Raw genomic sequence first — 20622 nt, 5'->3', positions numbered from 1 at the left:
AAAATAACTGAAAGTAAGTTATATGCATAATAAGTCATAGCATATGTAGATACTCAAGCACACACACACACACAGAGATCACTTTGTGTTTTTAATAAGATGCCTTCACTTTATCCAAGATCTTTAACAATTCCTGGTACTTCTTTACCATCACCCTTACCTATCCTCATTAAATTCCTGTGAAGTTTGGAAAAATTGTTGTGCTTACAAACTGTAGCTACCGACCAAGTAAATATTGAATTTATGCAAGTCAAAAGAAAAATCAGAAGAAACAACTTACACCCTAACATCTCAGCAGTGTCTTCATAACATATTAAACCATGATATTGAAGGTAGAATAAAAATGCAGCCAAGAATGAAAGCCTTTGTGTGACGAATCTCCAATGATCATGGAATCTAAAACAAAAATGAAACATTTTAATATATTAAATTATCTTCAATTTTATAACAAAATTTTATCACATTTTGACTTGCCCTTAAATCCTATTCACACACACACACTAATGTATTTTGCTATTAGCTAAGTTTGAACTATTTAACAATGTATAATTTTAAAATAGATGGAAAGGTATTTGAAGTGCATGACTAGCCATATGATATAGTATTATATGACAAACTTCATTCAGTTGGAATATAACAGAGGAGTGAAATAACTTTTAGAACATTTTATCAAACAATTTCATTGAAACAAACATGTGTGTCTCTGGTGGCTCAGTATACTTTGCTTCATGTAATTCTTTACAACTCTGCAGGATGCACATACATCATATAGAGAGATTATGCAAACCAAGTTGCAGCTTGTGAGGAAATTAGCCAATGAATCAATAATAATTATATCCAACTTTTGAAGAAACAGAAGTAATGCACTCAAAACTGAGATGAAGCTACACAAATTTCAGTTCCCATAGCTCTTTCATGACCACTTCCCCAATAAAACAAACTGACTTAAATGTTCCAATTGATTCTGAAAGTAATCACTTGGGGACTAAGTAAAATAATTAACTTTGCCATTATCAGACTAGTGGATTAGTTTACACTGGTGCATAACTAGCAGAAATGAAAACAAACTGTAAGTGATGTAATATATATTGCATTAATAAGGTGTGTTTATCTATTGTTGAGTGTATAAAAGTGAACACTTTTGCTTCAGATATAAAACCAATCTGTCTTATGTTCTTTAATAACAATTCAGCTATTGCTTGTATCACAACAAAAAGAAATGACTTTAACAGTTGAAAGACTTGAGTTGTCTTTCTTTGTTTTTTTCTGAGCGATTCTAATTTACTGCTTCTATCTTCTTAATCTATGTTTCAAACTATGACATTTTGCCTTGATACTTCTGGCATGAATGTTATAGGCTGTTGATTACTACTACTAATTGGTACAGTAACAAATTAGAGTTGTTTGCAAAACTTCTTGGTGTCATTGATGATACATCGGCAAGTCATCTCAAAAATTTCAATATCTGACCAATGCACGTATGTATGTGTGCGTACACATACATATATATATATATATATATATATATATATACAAATAAAAGAATAAAAGTATAAAAGGCAAAAACAATCCTTTTTTTCTATAGGCACAAGACCTGAAATTTGGTGGGAGGGGGATAGTCAATCACATCAACTCCAGTACTTGACTGGTACTTAATTTATCGACCCCAAAAGGATTAAAGGCAAAGTTGACCTCAGTGGAAGTTGAACCCAAAATGTAGCTGCAGACAAAATATCGCTAAGCATTTTGCCCAGCATGCTAACAATTCTGCCAGCTCACCAACTTCTTTCCCCTAATAATGACTTCACTGAATATATCCACCAGCATAATCCTAAATGCAAGACCACACATGATAGATAATCCTGGAGAAAGAAACTAGAGGCCAGACAGATATCCACCTGAAACCTGAATAATACTGTCCCAAAATTACCTAATAAAATAGAATACACTTTTTCTATACACCCAACTTCTCCTTAGATTTACCTAAGCAGTTTTTTTAGCATTATCAAGTCCAGTCTCTACCCCCATCCCCCACAGCATAAGTACCATTCAATCTTTAACTCATTCACTTTTAAATTAGAATACTCAACTACTTCCAGTATTGAATCAATTAAAGCAACATTAAATAGACGCAAAATTAATAGATATAATTTGCACACTACAAAATAAGGATGATGATGATATGATAATAATACTTTCATCTATAATGCATGGGAGCTAGGGTGGGTCATACCAGCTAGCCTAATAGTATGATTGGTAATGAAAGCAATAGCTTCAGTAACTGTGAAAATAGTAACAATACTAACAACAGTATTAACATATAACCAAGGGGTCATCACTTTAATGAAGGTAACACCAGTCTAGTGAAGGGGTCACTAGTATGGTGAGTTCACTATCTTCATAGCTAATGTGTAGCTATAGCCCAGGGGTCACCAAACATTTTTCATAGTAGGCCAGATATAACTAAAAGAATGCCAAGCGTGGGCCAGATAAATATTTTGTTCAATTCAGTACAGTATAGAATACACTGAATGTACACAAAAAATAAAGACGGTCGTCCTACTTATTTATCAATACATAAAATACACAAAATAATAAAAACAATAAACATTTTAATAATACCAAAATATTACCAAGTTAGAATTTTTAGAAAACGTGCACACATAGCTGAATTGCATAAAAAGTAAACAGCACAGAAGTTAATGAAACTGGCATTTTGCTTGCAAAATATCAATGTTTGCTTTATGATTGCTGCAGCCAACCATAAGATGAACATCTGAAATGTTCATCAGTGAGCCTTGTTCGATGTATTGACTTCACACACTTCACTTTTGAAAAAGTTTGCTCACAAACATAAGTTGTTCCAAAAACTGATGCCATACCTGAGGCAAATATTTTTTCAATTTTGAAAACTCATCAGGAGGCAAGCAGCGATAAAATTCAATGAGTTTTCCTTCTCTGTGCTTCTCTTTCAACAAGGTATTAGCTTGCAAGTCAATAAGCTCTAGTTCAGTTGGCATGTTATCAAAATAACAGCCAAAGGGATTGTCAAACAAAAGAATTTTATTCTCAATTCTGTCAAGCTCTGAAAATCTTTGAGAAAAATGCTTATTTAAGACCCGAATAATTTTTTTCTGAAACTCGAGGTTAACATGTTCCACATTTTCTGTGCAAAACTCTTGAAAACACTGAAAATGAGAGAAGTTTCCTCCTTCAAGTTGTGCTTCAAACAATGATAGACTTCCCCCGAAATGCTGTAATAATTCTGTAGAGATCACAGATAAGGTTATTCTTTCCTTGCAGTTTTAAGTTCAATTCATTCATATGAGAAGTGACGTCAACTAAAAATGACAAGTTTGATAACCATAACGGATCTGATAGCTCATTTACTCATTTCAGTCATTTGACTGCGGCCATGTTGGAGCACCGCCTTTAGTCAAGAAAATCGACCCCAGGGCTTATTCTTTGTAAGCCTACTACTTATTCTATCGGTCACTTTTTGCCGAACTGCTAAGCTACAGGGACGTGCATCAATTGTCAAGCGATGGGAGGAGGGGCAAACACAGACACACAAACATATACACACACATACATATATACAATGGGCTTCTTTCAGTTTCCGTCTACCAAATCCATTTACAAGGCTTTCGTCAGCCTGAGGCTATAGTAAAAGACACTTGCCCAAGGTGCCATGCAGTGGGACTGAACCCGGAACTATGTGGTTGGTAAGCAAGCTACTTAGCACATAGCCATTCCTGTGCCTATACTGTGAATCAGCTCTATTCTTTTCAATGAGAAAAAAATCTATTTCTCTTCAGAGCTTATAAAAACGGAGCAGGACTTTACCGCAACTGAATAATCTTATTTCTGTGTAGCAAGGCAAGTCACAGAAATTAGAATCCATTTCTTCAAGGAAAGCCTGAAACTGTTGATGATTAAGCCCATGATTCCGAATAAAGTTCACCACAGTCGTAACAGGTTTTAGTACGCAAGAAATATCTAAGTGTTTTCTGCAGAGCACTTGCTGAAGTTAAAGCTCCTCCAACTTGGTCTGGATCCACCCTACCAAACCCTTCCTCACTCCTGCCATATTTTTTCCTCCATTGACTGTAACACACCGAAGCCGATTCCACTGAAGGTTATAGTTTTGCAAAGTTTTTTGCACCTCTATGAAAATATCTTCTCCAGTTGTTCCATCATCATCATCATCATCATCATTTAATGTCCGCTTTCCATGCTAGCATGGGTTGGACGATTTGACTGAGGACTGGTGAAACCGGATGGCAACACCAGGCTCCAGTCTAATTTGGCAGAGTTTCTACAGCTGGATGCCCTTCCTAACGCCAACCACTCAGAGAGTGTAGTGGGTGCTTTTACGTGTCACCTGCACGAAAACGGCCACGCTCGAAATGGTGTCTTTTATGTGCCACCCGCACAAGCCAGTCCAGGGGCACTGGCAACGATCTCGCTCGAAAATCCTACGGGAGCCAGTCAGGCGGTACTGGCAACGGCCACGCTCAAAATGGTGCATCTCATGTGCCACCCGCACAAGAACCAGTCCAGGGGCACTGGCAATGATCTTACTTGGCTTGCCGGGTCTTCTCACGCACAGCACATTTCCAAAGGTCTCGGTCAGTAGTCATCGCCTCGGTGAGGCCCAATGTACGATGGTCTTGCCTCGCCACCTCAGCCCAGGTCTTCCTGGGCCTACCTCTTCCACGGGTTCCCTCAACTGTTAGGGTGTGGCACTTTTTCACGCAGCTATCCTCATCCATTCTCACCACATGTCCATACCAGCGCAATCGTCTCTCTTGCACACCACAACTGATGCTTCTAATGTTCAGCTTTTCTCTCAAGATACTTACACTCTGACGGGTATTCACATTGACATTACACATCCAACGGAGCATACTGGCTTCATTCCTTGCGAGCTTACGTATGTCCTCAGCAGTTACAGCCCATGTTTCACTGCCATGTAGCATGGCTGTTCGTACGCATGCGTCATACAGTCTGCCTTTTACTCTGAGTGAGAGTCCCTTTGTCGCCAGCAGGGGTAAGAGCTCTCTAAACTTTGCCCAGGCTATTCTTATTCTAGCAGCTACACTTTCAGCGCACCCACCCCCACTACTAACTTGGTCGCCCAGATAGCGGAAGCTATTGACTACCTCTAGTTTTTCACCCTGGAATGAGATAGAAGTTGTTTCCTGTTTGTTTACAGTCTTTATTGCACCTGAACATCTGCCACAAACAAAAGCTAACTTGCTAGTTAACCTGCCTTTGATGTTGCTGCACCTCTTATGTGTCCATAGCTTGCACCGGGTACATCTTATAGAGTTACTACCTACTCCTTTTCTACATACTGAGCAGGGCCATCTACCTGAAGGGGTTTGTGTTTTATCTACCTTCCTACTTATTAGGATTTTGGTTTTAGCTAGGTTGACTCTAAGGCCCTTCAATTCTAGACCTTGCTTCCACACCTGAAACTTCTCCTCTAGTTCTGATAGTGACTCCGCAATTAGGGTAAGGTCATCAGCATAGAGGAGCTCCCAGGGGCAACCTGTCTTGAACTCCTCTGTGATTGCCTGGAGGACTATGATAAATAAGAGGGGGCTGAGGACGGAACCTTGGTGGACCCCTACCTCTACCCGGAATTCATTGCTGTTCTCATTTCCAACCCTCACCTTACTGGCAGCATCTCTGTACATGGCTCGCACAGCTCTCACTAACCATTCTTCTATCCCAAGTTTCCTCATTGACCACCAGATAAGGGATCGGGGGACCCTGTCAAAGGCTTTCACCATGTCAACGAAAGCCAGGTACAGAGGTTTATCCTTGGCTAGGTATTTCTCCTGCAACTGTCTCACTAGAAATAAGGCATCAGTAGTGCTTTTACCTGGCACGAACCCAAACTGCATCTCATCTAAATTGATTCGCTCCCTAATTAGTTGGGCTATGACCCTCTCTGTAACTTTCATAACCTGATCTAACAGCTTGATGCCTCTGTAATTATTTGTATCTAAAGCGTCACCTTTACCTTTGTAGCAGTTGACTATGATGCTGCTACACCAGTCATTGGGTATGACTCCTTCGTGTATCACCTGGTTCGTAATACGGGTGACTAGGCTATAGCCAACACTGCCAGATATTTTGAGCATCTCTGCAGTGATTCCTGATGGGCCTGGGGCTTTCCCGGTCTTCATACTCTTAATTGCTTTATCTACCCTGGTACTATCAACTCGGATAGCTGGTCCCTCTATTGGGTCGACATACGGCAGGCTCTCTTTCTCCCATTCATTCTCTTTATTAAGCAATCTATCGTAGTGGCATCTCCAGACCTCTTTCTTTGCATCCTCATTTAATGGATATATTCATTCTCATTTAATGCAAGCGTACCATCATCCGTGTGAACACATTTCTCTCCTACAACATCACTATTCTCTCTCCTACACTGTCTTGCAACACGAAATACCTCGAGTCTTTGGTCCTCACGGCGCAGAACATTGGCAAATCTTTCCTTATCTGCTTCCCCTCTGGCTAAATAAACCTGTCGCCTAGCCTCCCTTCTGGCACATTGGTACAATTCTCTGCTACCACTGTTCTTCCAGTCCTTCCAAGCCTGTTTCTTTTGTCTAATAGCCCTGTCTACCTCCTTGTTCCACCACCACGTTACTCTGGGTCGGGAGGGGACCTTACACCACCCACAAATCTGGTCGGTGGCTTTCAACAGGTTGTCCCGCAGAAATCTCCAATTGTCTTCCACATTGTATGATGCTATATCCCCTTCTATTTCGTTAAATGCTTCAAGTAACTTGTCTCTAAGTCTCTGTCCGTTTGCAGGGTCTTTAAGCTTCCACACCCTTCTCCTCCAAGCCTGTCTAATTCTGGGCACCCATTTTGCCTTGATCCCAAAGTCGCTAACTACTAATCTATGTTGTGGGGTACATTCTTCGCCAGGGTAGGTTTTGGCATTTATAAGCCGCCCTCTTTCCCTATTTCTGGCGAGGATGTAGTCGATTTGGCTAGAGTGTCTGCCGGAGCGGTAGGTGACTAGGTGACTGGCAGGTTTCCTGAAGCTGGTATTGCAGACCATAAGATCGGTTGCATCACAGAACTCCAGCAGTCTGGTTCCCTCCTCGTTGCGGGAACCGAAGCCATAGCCTCCATGTATGCCATGGAAGCCTCCAGCACGACGTCCGACATGACCGTTGAAGTCTCCAGCCACAAAGAGAAGGTCCCTGTCACTCGTCGACGAGGTAGTTTGCAAGAGGGTGTCATAGAATTGGTCTTTCAGACCATCTGGTAGCCCCGGTTGAGGTGCATAGGCTGAGATGACAGTAGCTAATCTATGATGAAGCACTAGTCTGATCTTAAGTACTCTGTCACTTACTCTAACGACCTCGATTACCTTATCCACCCATTTCTCCGCTAGAAGTATTCCTACGCCCCCGACCCCGTCAGTGTTCCCTGCTCAGAAAATCTTGTACCTGTGTTCTTTGCCTGTGAGGAACCTCGCAGAACCTCCTCTCCATCTTACTTCCTGGATGCAGCACATATCTACGCGTCTCCGTTCAAGCATCTCAACAATTTCACCAGATCTACCTTTCAGCGTGCCGACGTTGAGTGTGCCAATCCTAACAGTATGGGTGATGGGGGTGTGGGCCTGTAGCCTGAGAAGGGGAAAAGCAGTGTCGTGTACCTGAAAAGAAAACTTGCAATTGGAAGAATTCATAAGCAAAACAGTACCTACAACCTGCAAACATTACTCAAACTTAATGCGCTACCCAAAGGTAGGGGAGAGGATGGCCAAGGCCACTAGATGGGTTCCAGGAGACAGCCGAGGATGACAGGATGACAGAGGAATGCACTTCCGGTGGAGGGGGTGGGAGTGCGGGTGTACCATCAGCGAGGAGATAGGGCTCTTAATCGTAGATTTTAAATATTTGAGAGACAACAATGCATAAATCGTAATTTTTAAAAGAGCAATGAAATCTAGGTGAATAGAATATATACGTAGCATGAATTTAGGAAGCTTAGAAAATGAATAAGTATGAATTTAAGACAAAAACTGAATCCAATTGAATTTCATGGAGAGAAACAAGATAAATAATAGAGGGCAGACTAAAGCGCGAAGGTATGAGATGTCTGAGGCCGTAAATAAATAAAAATCTTTATCTTATCTGCATCTTGGAGACTTCGTCGTAGTATGTCAGCGGAGAAGAGATTGAGATAATTTAGAATGGATTTCTCATTTATATATAGCCAGAACCTGAAGACCTTAAGGAAAAACTAAGAGAGAGAGAGAGAGAGAGAGAGGGACTGATTTAGAGAGGATGGAGGGGTAGACAGAGGGATGGGGGGAGAAAAGATCATCATCACCATCATATATATATATATATATATATATATATAAAGAGAGAGAGAGGGGGGGACCAGTCAAGCAGCACATCACGCTGTAATTCTTGGGCTGAGAAATCAACACTTAAAAGCCATAATTTTAAGGAGCGATAAGAATTTTTGAATAAAGGAAAATGGGTAGGGGTGGGTAGGTACCGTCAGCGAGTAGATAGGGCTCTTAATTGTAGATTTTAAATATTTGAGAGACAACAATGCATAAATCGTAATTTTTAAAAGAGCAATGAAATCTAGGTGAATAGAATATATACGTAGCATGAATTTAGGAAGCTTAGAAAATGAATAAGTATGAATTTAAGACAAAAACTGAATCCAATTGAATTTCATGGAGAGAAACAAGATAAATAATAGAGGGCAGACTAAAGCGCGAAGGTACTGCAAATGGATACCATTTCTTCTATAATCTCAAAGTTGCAATTTACACCACGAATGAGCACAAGACATGACATACTAGAGAGATCAGTAGACTCATCCATTACAAGAGAATACCACAAAAATTTCTTAGCTTTCTCATGTATCTGTAACTGTATATTCTCTCCAAGTTCTTCTATTCTCCACACAACTGAACTTGCTGAAAAGCTGATACAGCCAAACATGTTAGCTTTTTCAGGACACAAGTTATTTGCTGCTTCCATCATGCACTCTTTTATAAAGTTTCCATCAGTAAATGGTTTTCCTTGCTTTGCCAACTTATTCACTATTTTGCAACTTACACGAGTGATAGATTCATTTTCAACAAACTTTTTCATAAAGAAATTCTTGAGATTCCAAACTACGTTTCATAGATTCAAATTTCTCGGACCGCAATTTTCCAGAATATTTAGAATGTGTTGAGAGATGTTTTGCTTCGTAGTGACGACGAATATTGTACTCTTTCATAACAGCAACACTTTCATTGCATATTAGGCAACTAGCATTCTGGTCGTTTGTTCCCCCAAAGAAGTACTTTTCTCCCCATTCTTTATTGAAAATGTGACATTCATCATCAACCTTTCTCTTCTAAGTAGCCATAACAATGGGTGAAGAAAAAACAAAAGCAGTTTGGTGACCCATACTCTTGCCCAATAGAGTGTTCACAGTCTGGTTGAAGTGATGTCAGCAGTAGCAGCTTGTTGACACTGTGTCTGTGTGTTTGTTCAATAGTAATTGATGTACAGAGACAGATGGACAAAACTCAACTTGTTCAATAGCAAAGTTTATTCACAGCACTGGGTTACGTACAATGTTAATGCCTTGTATAAGATTTCTGTAAAGAAGTAAGTTGTGTTTTATAGAGATGTTTGTAGTATGGTAGCTGTGAACGAATGAATGTGTGAGGACATTAGATGTACTTTGTGTATATAGAAAGAAACTTGATAGAAGTGCTTCTGGAAAACATTGAGTTTGGTTGATACTGCTAGCCCATGTAGACAAAGAGTTGTGTTTGTGTGAGAAATGCCAGCGCAAACACGATAAAACCAAACTACCAGCCGCGAGTCCTTAGAGAAACGAAATAAAGGAACTCAATTAAACATGAATGTAGCCACATTTATATAAGTGACAATTGGACGTAGTAGAAAGAGCCTGTAAGAGGGAGCCTGTTTATTCAGCCAATCACAGACCGAATACAGTTGTAAACTTATAGTGGCGTTTGAGCCTACTTGAGATTAAAAATGTATGTGTTAACTAATGCTAGTACAGACATGCTAAAGAGCCACTCCCAGAGGTGAAATGAAAATACAAATGAAAGAAATGTGGCATGGAAGGAAGGATAAAGAAATAGGCACAAGAGCACTGTGCTTCGAGTGAGTAATGCATGAAAGTGCGAAAGAACTTTCATCATGCTGTCTGACCTCCAATAGGTCTTGCAAAAGTCTAAAGTGCAAAGAGAGATGAAGAAAGTCATGTAGCCAGTAAAACTTGATGTGCAAGCATGATGACACACATCCAGCAAATTGGAAATCACAGGATGCAAAAATTAAAGTACACGAGAGAAGGATGTTGGCTGTTGTGACAATAGCAGATCCAAGATTAACTGCAAGCAGAGGGGCAAAGAGATATACCGTTGACTGCCATGGAAAGTAACAGTGCCAAGGTTTTGCCTTCGAAAAACTTTGCAGAGACAAGAAGTCTAGAAAGCAACAGTGACTAATAGAAGCCAGGCAATAATCTCACAGAAGTAGCAATGCAAGATATTAATGAAGTGAGTCAAGCCATGAAGATGGCAGCAAAAGAAAGAAGTTCCAACATGCAAGAAATTTGGTGTTGACCAAGCATCAAAGGTAGAAAATGCATGAAAGAATACATGTGTCTGTGTGTTCGTTCAATAGTAATTGGTATACAGAGACAAAACTCAACTTGTTCAATAGCAAAGTTTATTCACAACAGTGGGTTACGTACAATGTTAAGATTTCTGTAAAGAAGTTGTTTTATAGAGATGTCTGTAGCGAGGTAGCGGTGAATGAATGAATGCATGAGGACGTTACAGAAAGAGACTTGATAGAGGTGTTTCTAGAAAACATGGGAGATGACGGCATTGAGTTTGGTTGATACTGCTAGCGAATGTAGACGAAGAGTTGTGTTTGTGTGAGAGACGCCAGCACAAATGCGATAGAACCAAACTACCATCTGCGAATCCGAAGAGAAACAAAGTAAAGGAACTCAATTAGATATGGCCACAACCACATTATATAAGTGACAATTGGATGTAGTAAAGAGAGCCTGTCAGAGGGAGTCTGTTTATTCAGCCAATCACAGACTAAATATAGCTGTAAACTTAGTGGTGTTTGAGCCTACTTGAGATTAAAAATGTATGTGTTAACTAATGCTAGTACAGACATGCTACAAACAACAGCAACAACTGTAATAATAATGATGATGATGATAATGGACTCTCCTGTTCAGCTTTTGCCAAATAGCCTGCACAAATTATATGTTTATAGTGATTAAATGTATGTGCTAGACATGAGCTCACTCCCTCTATCAAATCGACATTGCCTGACCAGGTGCATGGCGTATTATGCATCAGGTGTCAAAATAATCAGAGCAACATGTGATGAAGTATTTTGCTCAAGAACACAATGCATATCTGGTCTAGGAATTGAAACCACAAGTGCAACATCCTAACCATTAAGTCATGTGCCCTCATGGATGATAATAATAGTGATGGAAACAGTATTTATAAAAGTAGAAATAGTACTTCCAATACAAGCAACCCTAACATTGGTACCAGCATAATGCATTTTGAAATTGATAACACCACAAATTGACTAAATATGAAGATGAAAGTGAGAATGTGGACAGCCAAAGTAACCTCACTGAGAACATTCTTTCTACTGCTAATACTTCTACCATAGTACATACTACTACTACTACTACAATAATAATAATAATAATAATAATAACAGTGAAATATATAACACTAACAGTGTTCTAGAAACTCTAGAATGTAGCATATATGAGGGGGACAAATCTGACAGATCACCTTTTACCCCAAATAGACATAATACAAGTGATACTAAAAGAAAAGGACACAACTGTAAATCTCATGATAAAAGTCAATTACAGGGCAAATGCAGAAAATTTAATGTTGTTTATAAGTGTATTGTCCTTAACACTCAACAAAATTCTATCAAGATATACATTGAAGCCATAGTTAATTATAAGCACAGGTATTTGGCTTAAGCAATGTATCATATAATATTACTTGATCTATCATAGATATTGTACACCACATCAGGAAAAAATGCCCCATGCTGGTTATGCTTAAAAGAATGTAAACAGATCCTCTTATATAATCCACTACTGCTATTGAATAAACAAAACAAAGTGTTCGCTACATGTGTCCACATTTTTTTAAACAAATCTAAATGTAGTACTTTGAATCTCTCACATACATTGAATTCACTTTTTACGCTGATCTGACTTAAATCTAATTTAACCTATATCACAAATTTAAATGTGTATATTGAGTCTCAACACAAATTTCACCCACATAAAGTGGATATACCACTCACTGGTAATTTAATTTAGCTTATAATACAAATCTATATGGAGTAATTTGAATCTCTATAAAGATCTTACCCACATAAAATTACACCTACTTAGCTCTTTCCATCTAATCTCAATACTTTTCATATTGACTCACTTTATCTTTCTTTCTAACATCTTTGCTCACTTCTCCAATTCTATATTTACCACTTTCTTAAACTCTGTAAGATACCATATTCCATAATTTTAAATTTCACTATCCATTACTGAAATTGTATTGCAACCATTTAACTAAATACTATTCTTTGGTGACCACATAGTATTTAAAGATTATACTTTGGATCTTCTCTGCTAATAAACAAGATTTAAGATCATTATGTGTTCACTTAATTTCACCATCTGCACACATACCTAAACATATGCATTCCTTTCAATAAACTTAAAATTAAATATTCCTATTGTTACAATAAACAATGTTTATATTCTGGTAACTATCAAGGAACATAGACATCTCAGTTGTATCCAATAGCATCTGAACCAATCTGAGGTTAGATGATTTATAACCTTACATTAAAAGCACTTCTCAACTCCCTATACTTAAAATTACCCTTCCTATCCTACACACAGTGAGCTGACTACCATACCAAAGCAAGTATTCTTTATCATGTACCTCACCTCTGTAACCACTTACATGTATGGATTCCTTCACAACAGACCACCTAGTATCCCCTCCCCCTACCCATATTGTCACAGGCCATTCCTCTTTATAGATCTTCACCTAAACCTTATAATTTATATATCCATCCTTTGATATGATTGTTAGCTTCTATCTATCTTCATCTTAGTATGACCTTACTTTCTTTGCCTCATTTCTACTATAGTTCTCATTCTCTTTCCAGCAATGGAACAGATCACTGCTACATCTCATTCTCCCTCCAGTGATGGAATAGCTAACTGATATATGGAGTGCTACAGCTTATTTTGCACAATATGAACTATCTATGCATCAGTTCTTGAAACAGTTGTAAGAGACTTTCTTACTCATGTAACATCATGTTTAAAGATATGTCATAATCTAACCTGATACCAGTTGTTTTGCCTGTTTATGTACTTTTATCCTTTTATGCTTGTACATGCTCAATTGATAAAGTACCTATAGCTAATCTTCATTATGCAGCTATAACATCACTGCTCTTAGTTGCAGTTCAAGTTGGAGTATTAGGCTTTGAGTCAGCCTTGAGCACTAATTGTCATTAGACATGATATTACATATATATTTGTACACATGATTATGTGTGTGAGTGTGTGTGTGTGTATGTGTGTGTGTGTGCGTGTTGTGTATGCGTGTACATTTGTGAAAGTTAGTCTGTATTTCTGAAGTCTATAGATGTTTGTTTGTTAGTTTGTAACCCACTTTAAAAACATGTCCAGGTTTCTTGACATGTCTTGACATGATGCACAATCTTTGTAAACAAAAAACTCATTTCAGAGTCATTGGTTTCCGATTCTCCACTTAAACATGCTGAAGTCTGTTTGTTCTTCAACAAACTGGGAGATTATTACCTTATCTGGAAACAGCATCAGGAAGGGCAGCTGGCCATAGAAAAGTATGTCCCAACATACTCTCATCTGACCCATGCACACATGGTAAAAATTTTAAAACGTTGCTGATGATAATGATGAAAAACACATTTTATGTAGTTGCTATATACATAAATGACTGATATTAAATATAGTAATATATAGGGTTAAATATAATTGAGCATAAAGATCTCATATATAGAACAGAGAGAGTAAGTACTATATATTCATCTGATGAAGATAGTATGGAAGAATATTTCAGTAAGATCAGCAAGATTCACATCAGTGAAAATCAATATCAAATTAATGATAGTATTGAAAAATATTACATTAAAATACCAAAAAAATTTAAGTAGTTAATCTTTCAAATAAAATGTTGAAACATGCAAAAAATTTAACATAGACATTACCTGTAGAATTGGTTATCAGGCACTTTACTTGCAATGTTTGCATATTGTTCCTTAATTTTGCTAAAATAACCTTTGGCTTTTTCACAAATTTCTGGGACTGAAACAGAATAGTAAAACAGTGAAGCAATACTGAATTATAACATTAATTTTTTACTAGCTGGACCCATGAAAAATTCACGGAAAACATAAAAAATGTAAGCATTTGTAAACAGTGTACTGGTGCCATGAGAAATGTTTGTATATTATAACCGTCTGTCTTTACGTTCTGTGTTCAAATTCTGCCAAGGTTGACTTTGCCTTTCGTCCTTTGTGGCTCGATAAATTAAGTACCAGTTGTGTACTGGGGTCGATCTAATCAACTGCCCCACTCCCCACAAAAATTTCAGGCCTAGAAAAAGTATATTGTGACAGTTACAGAATATAGAAAGTAATGTAACACCAATGACTATATAATCCAACCAAAATATCTCAGTTACACAAACGCAATTACTATTTAACCTTAAAATACATCGTACATATTCAAAGAACCTTCTTGGTTTAGTGGTATGGAACGTTTTTCTGGTATTCTTTTACTTGTTTCAGTCTGTAACAGTGGCCATGCTAGAGCACCACCCGTTAGTCAAATAAATTGACCCTTGGACTTATTCCCTGTAATCTTGGTGCTTATTCTATCAGTCTCTTCTGCTGAACAGCTAAATTATAGAGACGCAAACGCACCAACATCGGTGTGAAACAATGGTGGTGGTGGGACAAACACACACACACACACACACACACACACACACACACATACATACATATATTTCTGTATTCCCGAGCGTCAAACTAATACATCCTTTTGTTGTTTACACCACCTGTCCTCGTCTGTTTTTTTTTTCGTACATTCTCCCACATACATATATATATATATATATGATGGGCTTGGCGGTGGTGGTGATGCTGGCTGGTTCGATTTTGTGGTTTGCTGGTATGCGGAGAGAGGTCCAGCGGGCCACACATACATGCACACATATACACAAACACATACCTAAGAGAGAGAGGCAGACAGACAGACAGTAAGTGTCAGATAGACCACAACAAAGTTTTCACCTCTCTGTCTGTCTGTCTGTCTCTCTCTCTCTCTCTCTCTCTCTCTCTCTCTCTCTCTCTTCTTACCTGTTGCTTTGCCACTGACTGGAATTGTTTTAGTTGTCTTCAAAAGTGAAACTGACATCCAATATTTACTGTGTGTAAGTATCTACTGACTTAATACAAATAATAAATGAGTATGTACATGTATGTACATACCTACATCTACCTGTATATATAGATGCCATATCTGGGTACAGGACGTTGCAAAAAAACGTGGACAAAATGATAAACAGAGTATAGAAAACACACAGGCCACATAGAAAACATTTCCTTCATCAGCTGCCACCATTCTAAAACTAAGCGTTTCGAAGAGTCTATCTATATCTCTCTCTCTCTCTCTCTCTCTCTTTCACTTCCTTTGTGTCCCTCTTCTCTCCCACTTTTGGTTTAACAATGTGTACACATATCTATGTATCTACTTCTCTTGCGATGAAGTCACCACTCACTGTCTCTTTCTCTCTCACTTCGGCCCACTCTGAAACATTTAAAAAGACAAAGTGAATGCCATCACCAATCACTATCTCTTTCATTCTCTCTTACTTCCTCTCTGAAAAATTTAAAACAACAAAACGAACACCATCACCACTCACTGTCTCTTTCACTCTGACTCCCTCTCTCTTTTTCTCTCTTACTTCCTCTCTCCTCCACTCTCTCGCTTTGCCACTTCTTTGAAGTGTGACACACAACACAGGTACATACAAAAACTAAAAGTTAGCGTATTAATATTATTGATTTTTTAATGAACATTGATTCAAAACAATATTTTTAAAACAATAAATATTTGCAATAGAAGCAGTATTAATACCATATGGCAACCTTTATATCCTACTTAACATGGATGAATGCCAAAACCCACAGTATTCGCCATGAGAGATTCTTTCACATGAGTGACTGGTGCTAAGAGCACAGATATACATTGACAACAGCTGAGAACTGTCTAGCATGAGTATGAGAACTGCCAGATCATGTGATTTCAGTGTAATGTGCTTCCTAAATGGCAGGCATCCACTCACGAGAACCATCTGGCATGGGTGTCAGATCACATGATATCAGCATACTGCCCTTCCTCAGTAGCAGGCATCTGCTTGCCTCATACCAGCCAAATCTGACTGCCGACAATATATAGGATACCAGTGGCAGTGCACTGGAATCATGTAGTCTGGCAGTTCCAAAGCCCACACCAGCTGGTTCTCATCTGCTTCAATCCCATTAGTGAAGACATTTTCATCCTGTCGCTCAAAAAAGTTATCAACAGCAGATATGACACCATCATCACTACAATAGTGGTTCCCAATCAAGTGTTTCTTTCATGTTGGGGAACAGATGATAGTCAGATGGGGCCAAATCAAGAGAATAAGGAGACTAATCAACCAGTTCAAAGCCACAGTTATGCACAGCAACCATTGATAACAAGGACTTGTGTGCTGGAGCATTGTCCTTCTTTTGCATCCCAAAAAGCTGAGGTCATCACCTTCCCTACAGATAAAACAATCTTAGCCTTCTTTGGAGCAGGTGAAGAGGGGTGTTTCCACTGCATGGATTATTTCTTTGCTCTGACTCAAAGTGATTAACTGAACACTTATCCTGAATGAGGAAACATTCAAGGAAACCAGCTGGATCCACCACAAACAATGTCAGATTTTCCTGTGATGTGATCAGCTTGGTGTGCTTTTGAAAAGGAGAGCAGAAACCTTTGTCATGCCAAGTTCATTATGCAGAATATTTTCAACTCTCTCATAGAATATACTAATAGCATTGGTTATTTGATTTATAGTCAATTGTCTGTTATCCATCACCATGTGGTGAAGATGATCAATGTTTTCCTTGGCAGTTGCAAGACATCCAGACCTTGGACATCTTCAAGACTCTCCTTTTCTATCCTAAATTTAGCTGCCCACTTTTGCACTGTTGATAAAGCTGGAGTGTCAATCCCCTAATGGAGCAACCATGTCAGCATGAATGTCCTTGAGTGCTAAACCCTTTTTCTGCAGGCACTTGATAATACCATGATGCCAAATTTTGTCCATTTTCGAGAGAAATCACTTCTAGTTACTTTTGAAGTCTTCTTTAAACAATCAGATGTCAGATTACCTACAGTTATTAATAATAAGAATCGAAATTTACTGCTTGCAAGATTTCACAGCTTTAGCGTCACTTCTTCATAATTGGCCTCTGAACTAAGAGCTCTTCAGCCCACCCTCCTATGACTGTGACCGTAACACCATACACTTATGTGAAAGGATCTCTCAAGGTGAATACCATAGTATTTGTCATTCTAATAATAAATCCACATTAAGTATGATATAAAGATTGCCATTCAATATTTATAACAAATGAATTAAGCTCGCATAAAAAATAACTGTAGTTTCTAGAAAACCATCAATATCATACTAAAGTTATAATCCTTTATGATCTGAGTTTAGATACCGTAAGGCCAACTTTGCCTTCCATCATTTCAGGATCAGTACCAGTTAAGTACTTAGTTCAATTTAACTATCAACACTTTTCCATACCAACCTATGTTAGACACCATTATTATATAAAGAAAGATAACTTGTAAGAGAAAACAAGTATGGTGGTAAGGGTTGTACTGTTCCAAATACATAATACTACAAGTGCAGTGATCTTTATAAATTTTGAGTAATTTATTGTCTGGGGAAAGTCATTCCCTTTTAGTGCCTTATTAATTTAAAACATGCACTGGTCTGATTTCCACTTATTTACTTATTTTTTAGTAAAATTTTCAGTGTGACATGCAAGCTTTTCAATAGTTGTTGATTCTGTCAATTATTGGAACTGCATTCTTTTCTTTCTGTTTGTTTGTGCACATGCATCAGTGTGCATGCACATACACATATGTATGTATGTATGTATGTATATATGTATGTATGCATGTATGTGTGTGTATGCATATATATATGTATGCATGTGTGCATGTCTGAGTGTATGTATTCTGCATATCCAAGTGCTTGTGTGTTCATGTTTGTGTGTGTATATTTGTGTGTGTGTGTTTGTGTTTGTGCACCTCTATCTCTTCGTGTGTGCATGTTTGGGTATGTCTGTGTATGGGTTTGTGTGACTATATAAACTGTCAGTAGTGGGGTATGTATATTTACTATTTAGTACTGGGGATGTTTCAAGATGCAGATAAGATAGAGATTTTTATTTATTTACGACCTCAACATCTCATACCTTTCGTGCTTTAGTCTGCCCTCTATTATTTATCTTGTTTCTCTCCATGAAATTCAATTGAATTCAGTTTTTGTCTTAAATTCATACTTATTCATTTTCTAAGCTTCCTAAATTCATGCTACCTATATATTCTATTCACCTAGGTTTCATTGCTCTTTTAAAAAATACGATTTATGCATTGTTGTCTCTCAAATATTTAAAATCTACGATTAAGAGGCCTATCTCCTGGCTGATGGTACCTACCCACCCCTACCCATTTTCCTTTATTCAAAAATTCTTATCGCTCCTTTAAAATTATGGCTTTTAAGTGTTGATTTCTCAGCCCAAGAATTACAGCGTGATGTGCTGCTTGACTGGTCTCCCCTCTCTCTCTCTTTATATATATATATATATATATATATGATGATGATGAACTTTCTCCCGCCATGCCTCTGTCTACCCCTCCATCCCTCTCTAAATCAGTCCCTCTCTCTCTCTCTTGTAGTTTTTCCCTTAAGGTTTTCAGGTTCTGGGTATATATAAATGAGAAATCCATTCTAAATTATCTCAATCTCTTCTCCGCTGACATACTACGACGAAGTCTCCAAGATGCAGATAAGATAGAGATTTTTATTTATTTACGGCCTCAACATCTCATACCTTTCGCGCTTTAGTCTGCCCTCTATTATTTATCTTGTTTCTCTCCATGAAATTCAATTGAATTCAGTTTTTGTCTTAAATTCATACTTATTCATTTTCTAAGCTTCCTAAATTCATGCTACCTATATATTCTATTCACCTAGGTTTCATTGCTCTTTTAAAAATTACGATTTATGCATTGTTGTCTCTCAAATATTTAAAATCTACGATTAAGAGGCCTATCTCCTCGCTGATGGTACAACCGCCCTCCCACCCCCTCCACCGGAAGTGCATTCCTCTGTCATCCTGTCATCCTCGGCTGTCTCCCAGAACCCATCTAGTGGCCTTGGCCATCCTCTCCCCTACCTTTGGGTAGCGCATTAAGTTTGAGTAATGTTTGCAGGTTGTAGGTACTGTTTTGCTTATGAATTCTTCCAATTGCAAGTTTTCTTTTCAGGTACACGACACTGCTTTTCCCCTTCCCAGACTACAGGCCCACACCCCCAACACCCATACTGTTAGGATTGGCACTCTCAACGTCGGCACGCTGAAAGGTAGATCTGGTGAAATTGTTGAGATGCTTGAACGGAGACGCGTAGATATGTGCTGCATCCAGGAAGTAAGATGGAGAGGAGGTTCTGCGAGGTTTCTCACAGGCAAAGAACACAGGTACAAGATTTTCTGGGCAGGGAACACTGACGGGGTCGGGGGCGTAGGAATACTTCTAGCGGGGAAATGGGTGGATAAGGTAATCGAGGTCGTTAGAGTAAGTGACAGAGTACTTAAGATCAGACTAGTGCTTCATCATAGATTAGCTACTGTCATCTCAGCCTATGCACCTCAACCGGGGCTACCAGATGGTCTGAAAGACCAATTCTATGACACCCTCTTGCAAACTACCTCTCACCATGATCTGTAGCACGAACGGATCCGGATTTCAGGGTTATTTCCCTTCATCGGCGTTCGACAGCCACTGACCCTGGTGAGAGAGACAAAATCCTGGCAATCTTATATCTACTTTTCCAGTGAAATTCTTCACTGATATCGAAAAGGTGAAAACAAGCAATGTTAATTCTCTAAATGAAGTATTAACAGTAACTGCACGATAAAGTGTAGTATATCGCCACTTAAGTGTGGCTGACCCCTAGGGGTGGATGTTACTGTTGCTTTTAGCCCCAGGAGGACATCTCCTCCAGCTGGTTTATCGACACACAACTGTGTCCTGTTTGCCAAGGGAAGTTATCCCTCTCACCATGATCTGTAGCACGAACGGATCCGGATTTCAGGGTTATTTCCCTTCATCGGCGTT

At 38.6% G+C, this 20622-nt stretch overlaps 1 protein-coding gene across 2 annotated transcripts in view; it reads right to left on the bottom strand.

The window, feature by feature from the left end:
- LOC106869460 (translin) overlaps positions 1–20622 on the bottom strand; it is a 48856-nt gene that overhangs the window by 8561 nt on the left and 19673 nt on the right. For both annotated transcript variants that reach the window (XM_089353959.1, XM_089353960.1), the window contains 2 exons: positions 14373–14469; positions 281–396 (listed from right to left, as the gene is read on the bottom strand). In XM_089353959.1, coding sequence (XP_089210085.1) covers positions 281–396; positions 14373–14469 — 213 coding nt within the window. The remainder of the gene's footprint in view (positions 1–280; positions 397–14372; positions 14470–20622) is intronic.

This window comes from Octopus bimaculoides, chromosome 6 (assembly GCF_046866305.1).
Source record: "Octopus bimaculoides isolate indiv1 chromosome 6, ASM4686630v1, whole genome shotgun sequence".
NCBI lineage: Eukaryota > Metazoa > Mollusca > Cephalopoda > Octopoda > Octopodidae > Octopus > Octopus bimaculoides.
The sequence above is the reverse complement of the archived record's forward strand: the minus strand, read 5'-3'. Positions and strand labels throughout refer to the sequence as shown.